Genomic DNA, 19,295 nt, shown 5'->3' on the forward strand with positions numbered 1-19,295 from the left:
TAGTGGTGGTGGTGGTAGTGGTAGTGATAGTAGTGGTGGTGGTAGTGATAGTAGTGGTGGTGGTGGTAGTGGTAGTGATAGTAGTGGTGGTAGTGATAGTAGTAGTGGTAGTGGTAGTGATAGTAGTGGTGGTGGTGGTAGTGGTAGTGATAGTAGTGGTGGTAGTGATAGTAGTAGTGGTAGTGGTAGTGATAGTAGTGGTGGTGGTGGTAGTGGTAGTAGTGGTGGTAGTGATAGTAGTGGTGGTAGTGATAGTAGTAGTGGTGGTGGTAGTGATAGTAGTGGTGGTGGTGGTGGTAGTGATAGTAGTAGTGGTGGTGGTAGTGATAGTAGTGGTGGTGGTGGTAGTGATAGTAGTGGTGGTAGTGATAGTAGTAGTGGTGGTGGTAGTGATAGTAGTGGTGGTGGTGGTGGTAGTGATAGTAGTAGTGGTGGTGGTAGTGATAGTAGTGGTGGTGGTGGTAGTGGTAGTGATAGTAGTGGTGGTGGTGGTAGTGGTAGTGATAGTAGTGGTGGTGGTAGTGATAGTAGTGGTGGTGGTGGTAGTGGTAGTGATAGTAGTGGTGGTAGTGATAGTAGTAGTGGTAGTGGTAGTGATAGTAGTGGTGGTGGTGGTAGTGGTAGTGATAGTAGTGGTGGTAGTGATAGTAGTAGTGGTAGTGGTAGTGATAGTAGTGGTGGTGGTGGTAGTGGTAGTGATAGTAGTGGTGGTGGTGGTAATAGTTGTGGTGGTAGCGGCAGTGGGAGCTTGGTGCCATGTGCTTTGTACAGATGGATGGGATGGGGAAGGGAGGGAGTGTGCTTAGACCAGGTTGCTGAGCCAGATATAGGACTTGGGTGAGGTCCAAGATGAGCGCTTTCTCTTGAAGTAGCACAGTACCACAGTTGACTGCAGCTCTCTCTCTCTCTCGCTCTCTAACTTTATCAGTTTATCAGTCCAGGTAGTGTGCTTGTTACTGTATATGTTGTATGTTGTCTCTGTGCCCATGTTGTTATATTTGTTTGTCTGTGCTGTACTGCAAATAGTGTGTCTCTACATGTCTGTCTCCATCTGTCACCTTTCCGTCTGTCTGTCTGTCTGTCTCTGTCTGTCTCTGTCTGTCTCTGTCTACATTCTCAGTGTGTTTCTGTGTGTTTCTCCTTTCATTCTTAATTTTAAGGTCCTCCATCTCCAGATATGGACGCAAACTATGGCGGAGGCCTGCTGGACATGGTGAAGGGCGGAGCCGGCAAATTCTTCAGCAACTTCAAGGATAACCTGAAGGACACTCTAAAGGACACCTCCACCAAAGTCATGCACCAGGTGGCCACGTAAGTCCCAACAACCACCCCCATCCCCTTACCCGTACCTTTCCTGACCCCAGAACACTACCTATCCCCTGGCTCTGGCAAAGGGAATATGTTGTGACTGTGCCCCACATTGGAACTCCTTGGCTGGGGTAAATTGACATGCCCCTGCCCATGCCAATAGCTCTGTTATAGCTAATCTCCCCATATGAAAAAATACTATAATGTATACTATGGTAGGAATACTATAGTATCCACTGTAGTGTTTTTGCTGACTGAAGACCTCCTTTACAAGGGAGACCTGACTTAGGTGTATGTCCGTTTATACTATAGTATAAATAATGTAGTATAAAAAAAGAGTAGTATATACTATAGTAATTAATGTAGTGTTTTTGCAGACTAGTATTTTAATATAGTGTTTTTGTGGACATGACTAGTATTTACTGTAGTAAACTTTGGATCATTGCTATTCTAGTGTTTTGTGGACATTACTTTATTATTTAATGTAATGTTTTTGTGGACATGACTGTAGTATTTACTAAAGTGTTTTTGTTTTATTATGTTTCGCACTTGAAGTGGAGGCTTTCTTCTTCAGGAAGCCTACTGGAGAAATACTAAAAGAGCAAATGTTCCATAACCTGTAGGTAGGTAGGACTGGGTTCTGAACGGAGAGTTCATAGCTTCTGCTCTTTTTGTATAACCATAGGGAACAACAATAATGGCCTATACTTGGCATGTAGGTTTCTCATTGGGAAATGGGGGAGGAAAAGGGCAAATTTTAATACTGTATTATAGTTATTTTTGTTGTTGTGTATTTGTAGATATTTTTGTAGTATTTACTACAGATGTATTTGTAGAGAATGCTCAAGTATTTACTATACTATTCTTCAGAATACTACAAAATTGAATACTAAGTACTACAATCGTTGCCAAAAGTTTTGAGAATGAAACAAATATTAATTTCCAAAGTTTGCTGCTTCAGTGTCTTTAGATATTTTTGTCAGATGTTACTATGGAATACTGAAGTATAATTACAAGCATTTCATAAGTGTCAAAAGGCATTTATTGACAATTACATGAAGTTGATGCAAAGAGTCAATATTTGCAGTGTTGACCCTTCTTTTTCAAGACCTCTGCAATCCGCCCTGGCATGATATCAATTAACTTCTGGGCCACATCCTGACTGATGTCAGCCCATTCTTGCATTATCAATGCTTGGAGTTTGTCAGAATTTGTGGGTTTCTGTTTGTCCACCCACCTCTTGAGGATTGACCACAAGTTCCCAATGGGATTAAGGTCTGGGGTGTTTCCTGGCCATGGACCCAAAATATCGATGTTTTGTTCCCCGAGCCACTTAGTTATCACTTTTGCCTTATGGCAAGGTGCTCCATCATGCTGGGAAAGGAATTATTCGTCACCAAACTGTTCCTGGATGGTTGGGAGAAGTTGTTGTCGGAGGATGTGTTGGTACCATTCTTTATTCATTGTGTTCTTAGACAAAATTGTGAGTGAGCCCACTCCCTTGGCTGAGAAGCAACCCCACACATGAATGGTCTCAGGATAATTTACTGTTGGCATGACACAGGACTGATGGCAGCGCTCACCTTGTCTTCTCCGGACACGCTTTTTTCCGGATGTCCCAAACATCGGAAAAGGGATTCATCAGAGAAAATGACTTTACCCCAGTCCTCAGCAGTCCAATCCCTGTACCTTTTGCAGAATATCAGTCTGTCCCTGATGTTTTACCCGGAGAGAAGAGGCTTCTTTGCTGCCCTTCTTGACACCTTCACACCTGCCTGCTGCCATTCCTGAGCAAGCTCTGTACGGGTGGTGCCCCGATCCCGCAGCTGAATCAACTTTATGAGACAGTGCTGGCGCTTGCTGGACTTTCTTGGGCGCCCTGAAGCCTTCTTCGCAACAATTGAACCGCTCTCCTTGAAGTTCTTGATAATCCGATAAATGGTTGATTTAGTTGCAATCTTTCTGGCAGCAATATCCTTGCCTGTAAAGCCCTTTTTGTACAAAGCAATGATCACGGCACAAGTTTCCTTGCAGGAAACCATGGTTGACAGAGGAAGAACAATAATTGCAAGCACCACCCTCCTTTTGAAGCTTCCAGTCTGTTATTCGAACTCATTCAGTAATCTCCAGCCTTGTCCTCGTCAACACTCATACCTGTGTTAACGAGAGAATCATTGACATGATGTCAGCTGGTCCTTTTGTGGCAGGGTTGAAATGCAGTGGAAATGTTTTTGGGGGATTCAGTTCATTTGCATGGCAAAGTGGCACTCTGCAATTAATTGCAATTAATCTGTTCACTCTTCATAACATGCCGGAGTATATATAAATTGCCATCATAGAAACTGAGGCAGCAGACTTTGTGAAAATTAATATTTGTGTAATTCTCAAAACTTTTGGCCACGACTGTACACATGACCGAGAGATTCTACAGTGTGTAGTATAGTATTCTACAGTATACTACAGTTTACTACAGAATTCTATATTAAGTACATTAGTATTCTATAGTAAACTGAAGTATTTTTTACGTGGGTCCATGCAATGGTTCTATTGGCTAAGGCTAGAAATATCACTGCCTCCCCTCACACCCAAGTCTGACCCAAGTATGGTTCCCATGCTAGACTGACTCATAGGGCGGTAAATTATATTACAATGTTTTTTTTACTGACCATTGCCAGCCAGTACTTTTTAAACATGCAAAAAAAAAAGTTTTTTTGTTGAAAAGGCAAGCTGTCTACTTATGGGAGATATACAGCTGGTGGGAGTTGTAGTTCATTTGTGTAGTTCTAATGAAACGGTTGGAACTTTTCGGCATTGTGCTTCTTCTTGGCCGTCAAATTAGTTGAATACCGTTATATGGTAGGTAAATTCACTCTGAATCACGTATACATTTTAATATACAGTGTATCTTAAATGACCATGTTTTTATGACTTTGACGATGCAAATGTGAGGTTTGTTCTTAGCCTACAAAACGAGGATCCAGGAAGTGCCACTTTCTTACCGTATAGCGCTCTGAGACTGGGCCTAGTAGCGCTCTGAGACTGGGCCTAGTAGCGCTCTGAGACTGGGCCTAGTAGCGCTCTGAGACTGGGCCTAGTAGCGCTCTGAGACTGGGCCTAGTAGCGCTCTGAGACTGGGCCTAGTAGCGCTCTGAGACTGGGCCTAGTAGCGCTCTGAGACTGGGCCTAGTAGCGCTCTGAGACTGGGCCTAGTAGCGCTCTGAGACTGGGCCTAATAGCGCTCTGAGACTGGGCCTAGTAGCGCTCTGAGACTGGGCCTAGTAGCGCTCTGAGACTGGGCCTAGTAGCGCTCTGAGACTGGGCCTAGTAGCGCTCTGAGACTGGGCCTAGTAGCGCTCTGAGACTGGGCCTAGTAGCGCTCTGAGACTGGGCCTAGTAGCGCTCTGAGACTGGGCCTAGTAGCGCTCTGAGACTGGGCCTAGTAGCGCTCTGTGTGCCTGCTGGGCTCTAGTATGAGAGGAGGAGACTGTGTTTTCACCCAGCTGAGATCTTTACATGTCATCCCTTGGTTGCCAGGGTTCCTTGAGCTGTGAAACATGGAATGGAGTAACAATTCCCGGGTACCATTCACCTTTCAGCAGGACAATAACCTAAAACACAATGCCAAATATACACTGGAGTTACTTCCCAAGATGGCATTGAATGTTCCTGAGTGGCCTAGTTACAGTTTGACTTAAATCGGCTTGAAAATCTATGGCAAGACTTGAAAATGGTTGTCTAGCAATGATCAACAACCAACTTGACAGAGCTTGAAGAATTTAAAAAATAATAGTGTGCGAATATTATACAATCCAGGCGTGCAAAGCTCTTATAGACTTCCCCAGAAAGACTCACAGCTGTAATCGCTGCCAAAGTTGTAATTCTAAAATATATTGACTCGGAAGTGTGAATACTTACTGTATGTACAATAAATTAGATTCCTGTATTTCATTTTCAATACATTTGCAAAAATTTATAAAAATGTAACTTTTTCATTATTAAGTATTGTGTGTAAATGGGTGAGAATACAAATCTATTTAATCCATTTTGAATTCAGGCAGAAACAGAAAACAATGAGGAATAAGTCAACGATGAATGAATCCTTTCTGAAGACACTGCATATGTAAAGATTAACAGTTGCAAAGCATTCTGTTTATGATTCTAATGAGCTCCGCCCCAGAACAAGGTCAATAATAATACCCAGAGTGCTTTGCATTTCATTTTGGTATCTGCATTTTCACATTGACCTTTTGATCATTTAGCAGACGTTGTTGCTGTTCGGCCGGCTACTTGCAAATGTATTTTTGTATGTCAAAATACAAAATACATGTATTGTAATTAAATACATAAAAAATATACTTTTTTAGTTTATTATGATCTTTGTGGTATTTTGTATTAGCATTTTCAGATTTTTGCCCTTCCCTGGTCATGATGAGGTCATATTGAAACCTGGGGAGTCACATGACCCCATCGTGGCCTGGGTTGAGCTAGGGTTATCTAGGTGACCGATATAAACGGGATGATAAGTGGGAGACCGGTTCAGAGGAGAGCTGTAATGCAATGGCCAACGGGGGTTTAACCCACTTACAGTGGTTTGCTTTGCTGTGTTGTGACCACACTGCTGAGTGTGTGAGGTATTGCCACAGGAGACTCACTTACTGTTAGAGCACAGGTCTAATGTCTCTAATGTAATACAGCCAAGGGCAGCTGTAGCTCTCCTGGCCTAATGCATGCTTGTGTTTTCGTGTGTATCTGGCAGGGCACAGAATACAGTAGCCTATGCACCTTTGTATATGTACATCGACCTCACCTCTCTTACCCTCACCAAGATACTATAAAGTCTGTTTAGTGTCTACTGTAACAATCTGCTTCACAAGGGGAGTCAGGGGGCACACGCTCCAGCATCCAGTCAGCGGCTGCTAATCTGCATCGCTATAGCACCGCTGGCCTCATGCGTCGATGCAACACAACACCTGCATCTTCCGTGGCCTCCAACTGCTCTTAAATGCTAGTAAAACTAAATGCATGCTCTTCAACCAATTGCTGCCTGCACTCTCCCGCCCGCCTAGCATCACTACTCTGGAAAGTTCTGACTTAGAATATGTGGACAAATACAATACCTAGGCGTCTGGTTAGACTGTAAACTCTCCTTCCAGACTCACATTAAGCATCTCCAATCCAAAATTAAATCTAGAATCTGCTTCCTATTTCGCAAAACAAAGCATCCTTCACTCATGCTGCCAAACATACCCTCGTAAAACTGACTATACTACCGATCCTTGACTTCGGCGATGTCATTTAAAAAATAGCCTCCAACACTCCACTCAGCAAATTGGATGAAGTCTATCACAATGCCATCCGTTTTGTCACCAAAGCCCCATATACTACCCACCACTGCGACCTGTATTCTTTCGTTGGCTGTTCCTCGCTACATATTTGTCGCCAAACCCACAGGCTCCAGGTCATCTATAAGTCTTTGCTAGGTAAAGCACCACCTTATCTCAGCTCACTGGACGCCATAGCAGCACCCACCCTTAGCACATGCTCCAGCAGGTATATTTCACTGGTCATCCCCAAAGCCAACACCCCCTTTGGCCGCCTTTCCTTCCAGTTCTATGCTGCCAATGACTGGAACGAATTGCAAAAATCACTGAAGCTGGAAACGTATATCTCCCTCACCAACTTTAAGCGTCAGCTGTCAGAGCAGCTCACCGATCACTGTACCTGTACACAGCCCATCTGTATATAGCACACCCAACTACCTCATCCGCATATTATTATTTTTTTGTTGCACTTTTGCAACCCAGTATCTGTACTTGTACATTATCATCTGCACATCTATCACTCCAGTGTTAATGCTAAATTGTAATTATTTCGCCTCTGTGGCCTATTTATTGCCTTACCTCACTAATGTTACTAAATTTGCACAAACTGTACATACATTTGCACAAACTGTTGTGTTATTGACTGTACGTTTATTCATCCCATGTGTAACTCTGTTGTTGTTTTTGTTACACTGCTTTGCTTTATCTTGGCCAGGTCGCAGTTGTAAATGAGAACTTGTTCTCAACTGGCCTACCTGGTTAAATAAAGGTGAACTATTTTTTTAAATAAAAAAATTGTATAATTCCGTCTCGCATCTACACGCTTTCCTCCTCTCACATTTTCCCTTCGCTTGTGGACTTCAGTGCACAACACATCAGCTGTCCGTGTCCAGGCAAAAAATATATACTTTCCAACCCAAACCTTCATATCATAACTGCTAACTTCTACACACAGCCTACAGCTTGTCATCATATTAGCTAACGTCATAGTCAACATAGCTACTACAACTAACGCATTAGTAAACCCGCTACAATCATGGAGTACAGTGTACAGTCAGCAGGCTGCAGCTTATGCTTTCTGTACTAGATTAATTCTCTGATCCTTTGATTGGGTGGGCAACATGTCAGTTCATGCTGGAAAAGCTCTGATAGGTTGGAGGATGTCCTCTGGAAGTTGTCATTATTGCTGTGTAAGTCTATGGAAGGGAGTGAGAACCATGAGCCTCCTAGGTTTTGTATTGCACTCAATGTACCCCGAGGAAGATGGAAACAGTCTTCCAGCTACACAATGTTGCTCCCCTACAGAGTGCTGTTGAGGCTAAAGTAGACCTTCATTGCAAAAGTGTGTTATAATCAATTATTTGGTGACATGTGAAAATATTTAGTATAGTTTATCTATAAATGATAACTTTTTAAATATTTCACTATTTCTGTTTTTCTGAAATTCACTGAGGAGGATGGGCCTCCCCTTCCTCGGAGGATCCTCCACCAGCAGCCAGAGTAAGCAGAGCTAGCACTAGCAGCAGCAACAGTATTACAGTTAGCAGAGCTAGCACTAGCAGCTGCTACTACAGTTAGCAGAGCTGGCGCTAGCAGCAGCTAGTACAGTTAGCAGAGATTAACTATGCAGTATGTTGTGTTTTTATATAGTATTTCTTACACTGTTACCCCAGGAAATCTTAAGTCTTATTACATACAGCAGGTAAGGAACTACTGGATATAATTTACATTTACATTTAAGTCATTTAGCAGACGCTCTTATCCAGAGCGACTTACAAATTGGTGCAACCTTATTGGGACAGTCACCAATAGTGCATCTAAAACTTAGGGGGTGGGGTGAGAGGGATTACTTAACCTATCCTAGGTATTCCTTAAAGAGGTGGGGTTTCAGGTGTCTCCGGAAGGTGGTGATTGACTCCGCTGTCCTGGCGTCGTGAGGGAGTTTGTTCCACCATTGGGGGGCCAGGGCAGCGATATAAGAGCAACGTCAACTTACCAACATTGCGACCAGGAATACGACCTTCCCGAAGCGGATCCTCTGTTTGGACCACCACCCAGAACAATGGACCGGATCCCAGTAGGATACTACTCGCCAATGTCCAGTCTCTTGACAACAAGGTAGACAAAATTCGAGCAAGGGTTGCCTACCAGAGAGACATCAGAGATTGTAACATTCTCTGTTTCACGGAAACATGGCTCACTCGAGATACGTTATCAGAGTCGGTACAGCCACCCGGTTTCTTCATGCATCGCGCCGACAGAAACAAATATCTCTCTGGTAAGAAGAAGGGTGGGGGTGTATGCCTTATGATTAACGAGTTGTGGTGTGATCATAACAACATACAGGATCTCAAGTCCTTTTGTTCACCTGTCCTAGAATTCCTTACAATCAAATGCCGTTATCTTAGATTATAATCACAGCCGTGTATATCCCCCCCAAACAGACACCTAGACGGCCCTGAAAGAACTTCATTGGACTCTATGTAAACTGGAAACCACATATCCTGAGGCTGCATTTATTGTAGCTGGGGATTTTAATAAGGCTAATCTGAAAACAAGGCTGCCTAAATGTTATCAGCATATCGAATGCGCGACCCGGGCTGGCAAAATTCTGGATCATTGCTACTCTAAATTCTGCTATGCATACAAAACCCTCCCTCGGCCTCCTTTCGGCAAATTTGACCATGTCTCAATTTTGTTGCTCCCAGCCTATAGACAGAAACTTAAACAGGAAACGCCTGTGCTCAGGTCTGTTCAACGCTTGCCCGACAAATCTGATTCCAAGCTTCAAGATTGCTTCGATCACGTGGACTAGGATATGTTCCAGATAGCCTCAGACAACAACATTGGTGTATACGCTGATTCTGTGAGCAAGTTTATTAGCAAGTGCATCGGTGATGTTGTACCCACGGTGAATATTAAAACTTTCCAGAACCAGAAACCGTGGATAGATGGCAGCATTTGCGCAAAACCGAATACAAACACTGTAGCTGTTCCCTCAAACAATGCTAAGTGTCAGTATAGAGACAAAGTAGAGTCACAGACACAAGACTTATGTGGCAGGGTCTGCAGTCAATCACAGATTGCAAAAAGAAAACCAGCCCCGTCGTGGACACCGATGTCTTGCTCCCAGACAAACTAAAAAACTTCTTCGCTCGCTTTGAGGACAATACAATGCCACTGACACAGCCCGCTACCAAAACCTGCGGGCTCTCCTTCACCGCAGCCAATGTGAGTAAAACATGTAAACGTGTTAACCCTCGCAAGGCTGCCGGACCAGACGGCATCCCCAGCCATGTCCTGAGAGCATGCACAGACCAGCTGGCTGGTGTGTTTAAGGACATATTCAATCAATTCCTATCATCTAATTTTCCCACATGCTTCAAGAAGGCCACCATAGTTCCTGTTCCCAAGAAAGCTAAGGTAACTGAGCTAAACCACTATCCACCCATACAGTCAGAGTAGTGAAGAAGGTGCGACAGCACCTCTTCAACCTCAGGAGGCTGAAAAACACTCACAAACTTTTACAGATGCACAACCGAGAGTATCCTGTTGGGCTGTATCACCATCTGGTACTGCAACTGCTCCACCCACAACTGTAAGGCTCTCCAGAGGGTAGTGAGGTCTGCAAAATGCATCACCGGTGGCAAACTACCTGCCCTCCAGGCTCCCTACACCCCCCGATGTCACAGAAGGCCAAAAAGATCATCACGAACAACAGCCACCGAGCCACTGCCTGTTCACCCCGCTATCATCCAGAAGGCGAGGTCAGTACAGGTGCATCAAAGCTGGGACCGAAAGACTGAAAAACAGCTTCTATCTCAAGGCCATCAGACTGTTAAAACCTGTTTGGGATAGGGAGCAGCATTTTCACGTTTGGATGAAAAGCGTGCCCAGAGTAAACCGCCTGCTACTCAGTTCCAGTTGGTAATATATGCATATTATTAGTAGATTTGGATAGAAAACCCCCTGTAGTTTGAATCATGTCTGTGAGTATAACAGAACTCATATGTCAGGCAAAAACCTGAGAAAAATCCAACCAGGATGTGGGAAATCTGAGGTTTGTAGTTGTTCAACTCATGCCTATCGAATACACGGTGTATATGGGGTGAAATTGCACTTCCTAAGGCTTCCACTAGATGTCAACAGTCTTTAGAACCTTGTTTGATGCTTCTACTGGGAAGGAGGGGGGAATGAGGGCTGAGTGAGTCACTGGTCTGGCAGAGTGCCATGAACTCGTGGCGCCCGTTCACGTAAGAGTTAGCTTGGGTTCCATTGCATTTCTGAAGACAAAGGAATTCTCCGGTTGGAACATTATTGAAGATGTATGATAAAACCATCCTAAAGATTGATTCTATACTTCGTTTGACATGTTTCTACGGACTGTAACGGAACTTTTTGGCTTTTCATCTGCTCGTGCGTCATGAATTTGGGTTACTGGGCTGAACGCGCTAACAACAAGGAGGTATTTGGACATAAAGATGAACTTTATCAAACAAAATAAAACATTTATTGTGGACCTGGGATTCCTGGGATTGCATTCTGATGAAGATCATCAAAGGGAAGTGAATATTTATAATGCTATTTCTGACTTCTGTTGACTCCAACATGGCGGATATCTGTATTGCTTGATTTGTTGTATGTGCGCCGTACTCAGATTATTGCACGGTTTGCTTTTTCCGTAAAGTTTTTTTGAAATCTGACACAGCAGTTGCATTAAGGAGAAGTATATCTTTAATTCTGTGAATAACAGCTGTATCTTTTATCAATGTTTATTATGAGTATTTCTGTAAATTGACGTGGCTCTCTGCAAAATCACCGGATATTTTGGAAGCAAAACATTACTGAACGTAACGCGCCAATGTAAACTGAGATTTTTGGGTAAAAATATGCACTTTATCGAATAAAACATAGATATATTGTGTAACATGATGTCCTATGAGTATCATCTGATGAAGATCATGAAAAGTTAGTGATTCATTTTATCTATATATTTCTGCTTTTTGTGACTCCTCTTTGGCTGGAAAAATGGCTGTGTGTGTTTTTGTGACTTGGCACTGACCTAACATAATAATTTGTTGTGCTTTCATTGTAAAGCCTTTTTGAAATCAGATACGATGGGATGATTAACAAGAAGTATATATTTCATTTGGTGTATTGCACTTATTAATGTATTAAAGTGACATATTTAAAAAATATATATTTGAATTTCGCGTGCTGCCTTTTTAGCGGAATAGCCATCACATTGAGTGGCTGCTGCCAACATACTGACTCAAATCTCAAGCCACTTTAATAATTAAAAATTGGATGTAATAAATGTATCACGAGTGACTTTACACAATGCCACTTTATATAATGTTTACATACCCTACATTACTCATCTCATATGTATATTGTACTCCATACCATCTACTGCATCTTGCCTATGCCGTTCGGCCATCGCTCATCCATATATTTATATGTACATATTATTATTCATTCCTTTACACTTGTGTGTATAAGGTAGTTGTTGTGAAATTGTTAGATTACTTGTTAGATATTACTGCACGCTCAGAACTAGAAGCACAAGCATTTCGCTACACTCGCATTAACATCTGCTAACCATGTGTATGTGACCAATAAAATTTGATTTGATGATTTCATTACGCTAGCAGCAGCTAGTACAGTTAGCAGAGCTAGCTCTAGCCATATTATCCAGATCAGCTAACACTGTTCACGCTGCAGGAGAGCACAACAAAACACTGGATCAAAATAAAATGCTGCTTTTGGTCCAATTTCCTCGTTAAGAGGAATTGCCCACTGATGCTTCCTCCTGTTCCCGCTTCCCCTCCTCCCCACCTCCTTCTCTGCCCTCCCTTCCTGCCTCCCCCTTCTCCCTCCCTGCCTCCATCTCTGCTTCCCTGCCGGCCCTCCCTCCCTGCCTCCCCTCCTCCCTCCCTGCCTCCCCCTACTCCCCTCTCTCCCTGCCTCAGTTTACCCAGGTGGCTGGGCTGTTGGGTAATCATGCAAGGCCTGGATGTGAAGCCCTCAGAGCTATATGGCACTCATCCACCCCAGCACTTCACTAACAGACCAGTGGCCTAGATAGTGGATTTACATTTACACCACAAGCAACAGGGCCCCAGCCGCATACACTTTAGGCTACTTCTATTGTCACTTGAATTGTGTAGCTTTGGCTAGTAGGCTACTGACCCCTGTCTGTGTATGTCTACTCCTCTACAGCTTGCTACAATGTCATTTTTAACCATTACATTAGATACAAATGTGACAACACAAACCAGTCGACACAGTGTTCTAAACACTGTAATTACATCATCTGAATTGCATTATATGTTATTTGACAAAACATCTCTGTTTACAGATACACAAAAGGAGAGCTGGACATTGCCTACATTACATCACGAATCATAGGTGAGTACTGTATAGAAACATCATTCTCGAACTGTAGTTTAATTTTCTCATTATGGGGAACAGTAAGCCTGTCTTCGGGCTTCAAAGGTTTCTTCTCAACCTAGCCAGCGTTAGACATCTGGATCTCTCAGTCTCCAGCCTCCTATAAATATTGCCTCACTTTTTCCCCTGCACAACATCTACTTTAAATATGCAGGTGACAGAGGGTGAGATGTCTGGGAGAGTGGGTGTACCCCTAATAAAATAAAACACCCCTAATAAAAACACAAATGATGCTCCAACCTTGTGATGGGCCCCTCATAGCAGGCAACACACACACACACACACACACACACACACACACACACACACACACACACACACACACACACACACACACACACACACACACACACACACACACACACACACACACACACACACACACACACACACACACACACACACACACACACACACACACACACACACTTCCACCTCCCACACCTGAGTGCTGTAAACAGAGGAGAGCTGTGCTGTGGAAACCACAGTACTACTCACTCTTCCTTCTCCTGACACACACACACACACTCTTTCAGTGTTGTGAGGTTGCATGTAACAGCAGTCTGTCCTAATTTTGCACGCCCAATTTTTCAGTTTTTGTTTGTTAAAAAAGTTTGAAATATCCAATAAATGTCGTTCCACTTCATGATTGTGTCCCACTTGTTGTTGATTCTTCACAAAAAAATACAGTTTTATATTTTTATGTTTGAAGCCTGAAATGTGGCAAAAGGTCGCAAAGTTCAAGGGGGCCGAATACTTTCGCAAGGCACTGTATATTATTTTAAACCCAATTTTAAACAGAAGAATATAACTATACATAAATCACAAACTGTACTCTCACCTTTTTGACATTTAGTATGATTCCCTGTCTGTTTTATATGTTTACAGCCTTCCTACTGCACATGAAATCCCCAATCTGGCCCTCATCATCCCCAGCTTCCAATTGGCTCGTTCATCCCTCCTCTCCCCTGTGACTATTCGCTAGGTCATTGCTGTAAATGAGAATGTGTTCTCAGTCAACTTACCTGGTAAAATAGGAGTTAATAGTATGGATCAAATCAAACACTGTCATGGAACGTCATGACAGTGTTTAATAATAGCATAGTACTGTATATCCTGGCATGCCTCATCATCACCTCTATGGTGACTGGGATAGCCCATATGTCTCCCTCTCTGTCTTTTTCCAATGTCTCCCTCTATGTCCCTTGCCAATTCCTCTCTCTGTCCTCTGCCAATGTCTCCCTCTCTGTCCCCTGCCAATGTCTCCCTCTCTGTCCCCTGCCAGTGATGTCATATCCTGCAGAGGCATTGCAGATCGGCAACCAGAACCATGTGGAGGATATGCGCTCCTTTCTGGACTCACGGCACGCTGACCACTACACTGTCTTCAACCTGTCACAGCGCAACTACCGAGGCGCAAAGTTCTCCAACCGGGTGAGACAGAGAGAATGAGATGGAGGTCTACCAAGGCCTACCAAGATCAACACACAGAGATACTATACTTAGCCTCAGTTCAGTCACTCTCTGTTATACGGTAATGCTAAAACACTCTATGCCAACATGTATGCAATGATTTATAATACATTACAACACATTACCCATAGCCCACGTGTCAGACTCATTCCATGGAGGGCCGAGTGTCTGCAGGTTTGTGGTTTTTACTTTCAATTAACTAGACAACCAGGTGAAGGAGTTCCTTACTAATTACTGACCTTAATCCATAAATCAAGTCAAGGGTGGAGCGAAAACCCACAGACTCTAGGCCCTCCGTGGAATGAGTTTGACACGTGCCATTGGCACCAGGTATTGTGTTTCATGGCAAACATAGCATACCCACTGAACACTGTGAAAGTGCATTGTCCTATGCATAGACCTAAATCCGAATCAAAGACTGAACTTGGAGAGTAAAGACATGACTCAGTTTCTCTCACTGTGAGACTCCAGTCACTACTATGTCAGCTTCCCACTTCAACTGATTTACTGTTCAATGACTAGATGTTATCCTTGGAATTAATCTGGTTAAATCGCTCCATTCAGTTTATGGGTCACCAAGACACCAGCAGTTACATTTTACATTGACATGTTAGTCATTTAGCACTTATCCAGATAAGTCAGATACAGTTAGTGCATTCATCTTAATATAGCTAGTTGAGACCACCACATATCACAGTCGTAGTGAGTACATTCTTCCTCAATAAAGAAGTTATCAGCAAAGTCAGTGCTAGTTGGAAAAGATGTGCACTTTGTTATTGTTGGGGGGAAATTAGAAGACTGGTAATTCTTAATTAAATGAATTAAAATGCCTTTATTTGTATGGCATGTTCAATAGAAACAAAGTTTTAAAAATCTGACACGTAAAACTTTATTTCTATTGAACATCCATGGTCTTCCTTTCTTTTTGATGACCTACCTAAATGTACTATTGTATACCTTAGTAGTGCTTCCCTTCCTCCTCTTTCTACTAGTTACATTTATATTTAACCTTTATTTAACTAGGCAAGTCAGTTAAGAACAAATTCTTATTTACAGTGACGGCCTACCCCAGTCAAACCTTGACAATGCTGGGCTAATTGTGCATCGCCCTATGGAACACCCAATCACGGCCAGATGTGACACAGCCTGGATTCAAACCAGGGACTGTAGTGACGCCTCTTGCGCTACAAGACCATGGTGCTTGCCTACAGAGCTGTGAGGGGAACGGCACCTCAGTACCTCCAGGCTCTGATCAGGCCCTACACCCAAACAAGGGCACTGCGTTCATCCACCTCTGGCCTGCTCGCCTCCCTACCACTGAGGAAGTACAGTTCCCGCTCAGCCCAGTCAAAACTGTTCGCTGCTCTGGCCCCCCCAATGGTGGAACAAACTCCCTCACGACGCCAGGACAGCGGAGTCAATCACCACCTTCCGGAGACACCTGAAACCCCACCTCTTTAAGGAATACCTAGGATAGGATAAGTAATCCTTCTCACCCCCCCCCCTTTAAGATTTAGATGCACTATTGTAAAGTGACTGTTCCACTGGATGCCATAAGGTGAATGCACCAATTTGTAAGTCGCTCTGGATAAGAGTGTCTGCTAAATGACTTAAATGTAAATGTTAAATGTGCAGAGATACAATGCCTTAGACCGCTACGCCACTCAGGAGTTGCAGTAGTCCCGACGGGATATGACGAGTGTCTGGATTAGGACCTGCACCGCTTCCTGTGTGAAGAAAGGTTGTACTCTACAGATGTTGTGGAGCATGAACCTGCAGGAGCGAGTCACTGCTTTGATGTTCGCAGAGAATGACAGGGTGTTGTCCAGGTTCAAGCTTTGGTTCTTTACACTCTTGGAGGGGGACACCATGGAGTTGTCAACCATGATGGAGAGGTTTTGGAGAGGGCAGGCCTTTCCCGGGAGGAAGAGTTGCTCCGTCTTGTCGAGGTTGAGCTTGAGATGGTGGGCCGAAATCCAAGCTGAGGTATCTGCCAGGCACGCAGAGATGTATGTTGCCACGTGGGTGTCAGAGGGGGGGAATGAGAAGTAGTTGAGTGTCATCTACCTAGCAATTATAGGAGAGACCATGAGAGGATATGATGGAGTTGAGAAAAGAGTTGTAAAGAATAAAAAGGAGAGGGTCTAGAACCGAGCCCCAGGGAACACCAGTAGTGAGAGCACGTGGTGCAGACACAGATCCTCTCCATGTAACCTGGTAGGAGCGACCAGGTAGGATGACATCCAGGAGTGTGCAGAGCCTGAGCCACCCAGCCCTGAGAGGGTGGAAAGGAGGATCAGATGGTTCACCGTGTGGAAGGCAGCAGATTGATCTAGGAAGATGAGAGCAGAGGAGAGAGTCAGCTTTGGCAGAGCAGAGAGCCTCTGTGACTGTCACGATCGTTATAATGAATGTCGGACCAAGGCGCAGCGTACGTAGAGTTCCACAAGTTTATTAAATGAAACTCACAAAACAATAAACAAAAAACGAAACGTGCAGTAAATGCAGTGCTCCCAGGCAACTACACAAAAACAAGATCCCACAAAACACAGTGTGGGAAATGGCTGCCTAAATATGATCCCCAATCAGAGACAACAATAAACAGCTGTCTCTGATTGGGAACCATATCAGGCCAAAATAGACATACAATAACCAAGATAACCCACCCTAGTTACACCCCGACCTAACCACCATAGAGAATAAAAGGCTCTCTATGGTCAGGGCGTGACAGTGACAGAGGAGAGCAGTCTCAGTTGAGTGACCCTTCTTGAAGCATGACTTGTTAGGGTGAAGAAGATCATTCTGAGAGAGTTGGTCAGAGACAGCACACTCAAGTGTTTTGGAAAGGAAAGACAGGATACTGGTCTGTAGTTTTTTACATCAGAGTTTTTTTTACAACAGAGGGGTCGAGTGTTGGTTTCCTGAGGGGTCTACCATTATCACCCCTTTTTCATTACACACACGCACCAGGGGAGAACCCCTCGCATTTAGGAGTTCAAGTTGACGGCCGACCATGGTACCGTTTCCAGAAAACAGGATCCACATTATAGTTAATTTTTAAAAAATGATTTCACCTTTACTTAACCAGGTAGGCTACTTGAAAACAAGTTCTTATTTACAACTGCGACCTGGCCAAGATAAAGAAAAGCAGTGCGACACAAATAACAACACAGAGTTACACATGGAATTAACAAGTGTACAGTCAATAACTGATAGAGGAATTCTAAATTCCTTTATGTTTTATTGCCAAAACCAATTCAATTCGCACTCATTTCTAATTCATGATAAGTTGTAAGTTTATCATTTACATGAATTAGCAAGAGACCAGTCTTAAAAACAAGTTCAGCATTTATTCTTGATGAGTACTGACCCAAAATAAAAAAGAACATTACATTTTAAAGAAAGAGAACATAAAATGACGTCATCAGTTTCACACCCTCTCCCATCCTCACAATAGCGTAGTATTCAGTTCTGGAGAGCTTTTTACTCCCCTCATAAAACTACATTCCAACCTGTCTAAAAGATATACTTCTCTCCACTAATGGAATCCAACCAAAACATTCTTATCTGTCTGAAAAGCTATCTCATTTCTCCCCCTTAAACTCTGCAAGGTACAGACAATTAATTCGTTCTGCTTACATTTTCAGTAACAGCTTAACCAATAACTTTTACTTTTCATACCATAACATAATAGTATTAGAATAAATGGTTCTAATCAATAATGTATACATAATGAATCATTTCAACCATAATTTCCTCTAACAATAACAAAATAGAAAAAAAGTCTATATACAGTGTGTGCAAATGGAGTGAGGAGGTAGGCAATAAATTGACCATAGTAGCGAAATAATTTCAATTTAGCAGATTAACACTGGAGTGATAAATGAGCAGATGATGATGCGCAAGTAGAGATACTGGTGTGCAAAAGAGCAGAAAAGTAAATAAAAACAATATGGGGATGAGGTAGGTTGATTGGTTGGGCTATTTACAGATGAACTATGTACAGCTGCAGCGATCGGTTAGCTGCTCAGATAGTTGATGTTTAAAGTTAGTGAGGGAAATAAAAGTCTCCAGCTTCAGCGATTTTTGCAAATCGTTCCAGTCATTGGCAGCAGAGAACTGGAAGGAAAGGCGGCCAAAGAGGTGTTGACTTTGGGAATGATCATTAAGGTATACCTCCTGGAACATGTGCTACGGGTGGGTGTTGTTATCGTGACCAGTGAACTGAGATAAGGCAGAGGTTTACCTAGCATAGACTTATAGATGACCTGGAGCCAGTGGGTCTGGCGATGAGTATGTAGCAAGGGCCAGCCGACTAGAGCATACAGGTCGCAGTGGTGGGTGGTATAAGGTGATTTGGTAACAAAACAGATGGCACTGTGATAGACTTCATCCAGTTTGCTGAGTAGAGTGTTGGAAGCTATTTTGTAGATGACATCGCCAAAGTCGAGGATCGGTAGTATAGTCAGTTTTCCTAGGTTAAGTGTGGCGGCATGAGTGAAAGAGGCTTTGTTGCGAAATAGAAATCCGATTCTAGATTTGATTTTGGATTGAAGATGGCGGCAGGGTAGACTAAAAAATATGAGTATGGAAGGAGAGTTTACAGTCTAGCCAGACACCTAGGTATTTATAGCATGGCCAGCCGTAGAGAATTGCTTATTGAAATTTTAGATTATAATAATAATAATAATATCATGTATTTATTGGTGGTGACCGTGTTACCAAGCCTGGGAGCAGTGG

General features: G+C 43.2%; 1 protein-coding gene and 1 non-coding gene across 2 annotated transcripts in view; one reads left to right on the plus strand and one right to left on the minus strand.

Annotated features, from left to right (window-relative positions):
* The window catches only part of dnajc6 (DnaJ (Hsp40) homolog, subfamily C, member 6), a 60,792-nt gene that overhangs the window by 16,768 nt on the left and 24,729 nt on the right, over nt 1-19,295 (plus strand). Inside the window, exons 2-4 of the mRNA XM_046300222.1 lie at nt 1,161-1,311; nt 12,991-13,040; nt 14,368-14,516. Of these exons, the coding sequence (XP_046156178.1) occupies nt 1,161-1,311; nt 12,991-13,040; nt 14,368-14,516 (350 nt within the window). The remainder of the gene's footprint in view (nt 1-1,160; nt 1,312-12,990; nt 13,041-14,367; nt 14,517-19,295) is intronic.
* LOC123998367 lies at nt 1,865-1,919 on the minus strand. Its single transcript, XR_006832265.1, has one exon. It is a non-coding gene; the product is annotated as a U7 small nuclear RNA (small nuclear RNA).

Source organism: Oncorhynchus gorbuscha, linkage group LG15, assembly GCF_021184085.1.
Source record: "Oncorhynchus gorbuscha isolate QuinsamMale2020 ecotype Even-year linkage group LG15, OgorEven_v1.0, whole genome shotgun sequence".
In the NCBI taxonomy this organism is placed as follows: Eukaryota; Metazoa; Chordata; class Actinopteri; order Salmoniformes; family Salmonidae; genus Oncorhynchus; species Oncorhynchus gorbuscha.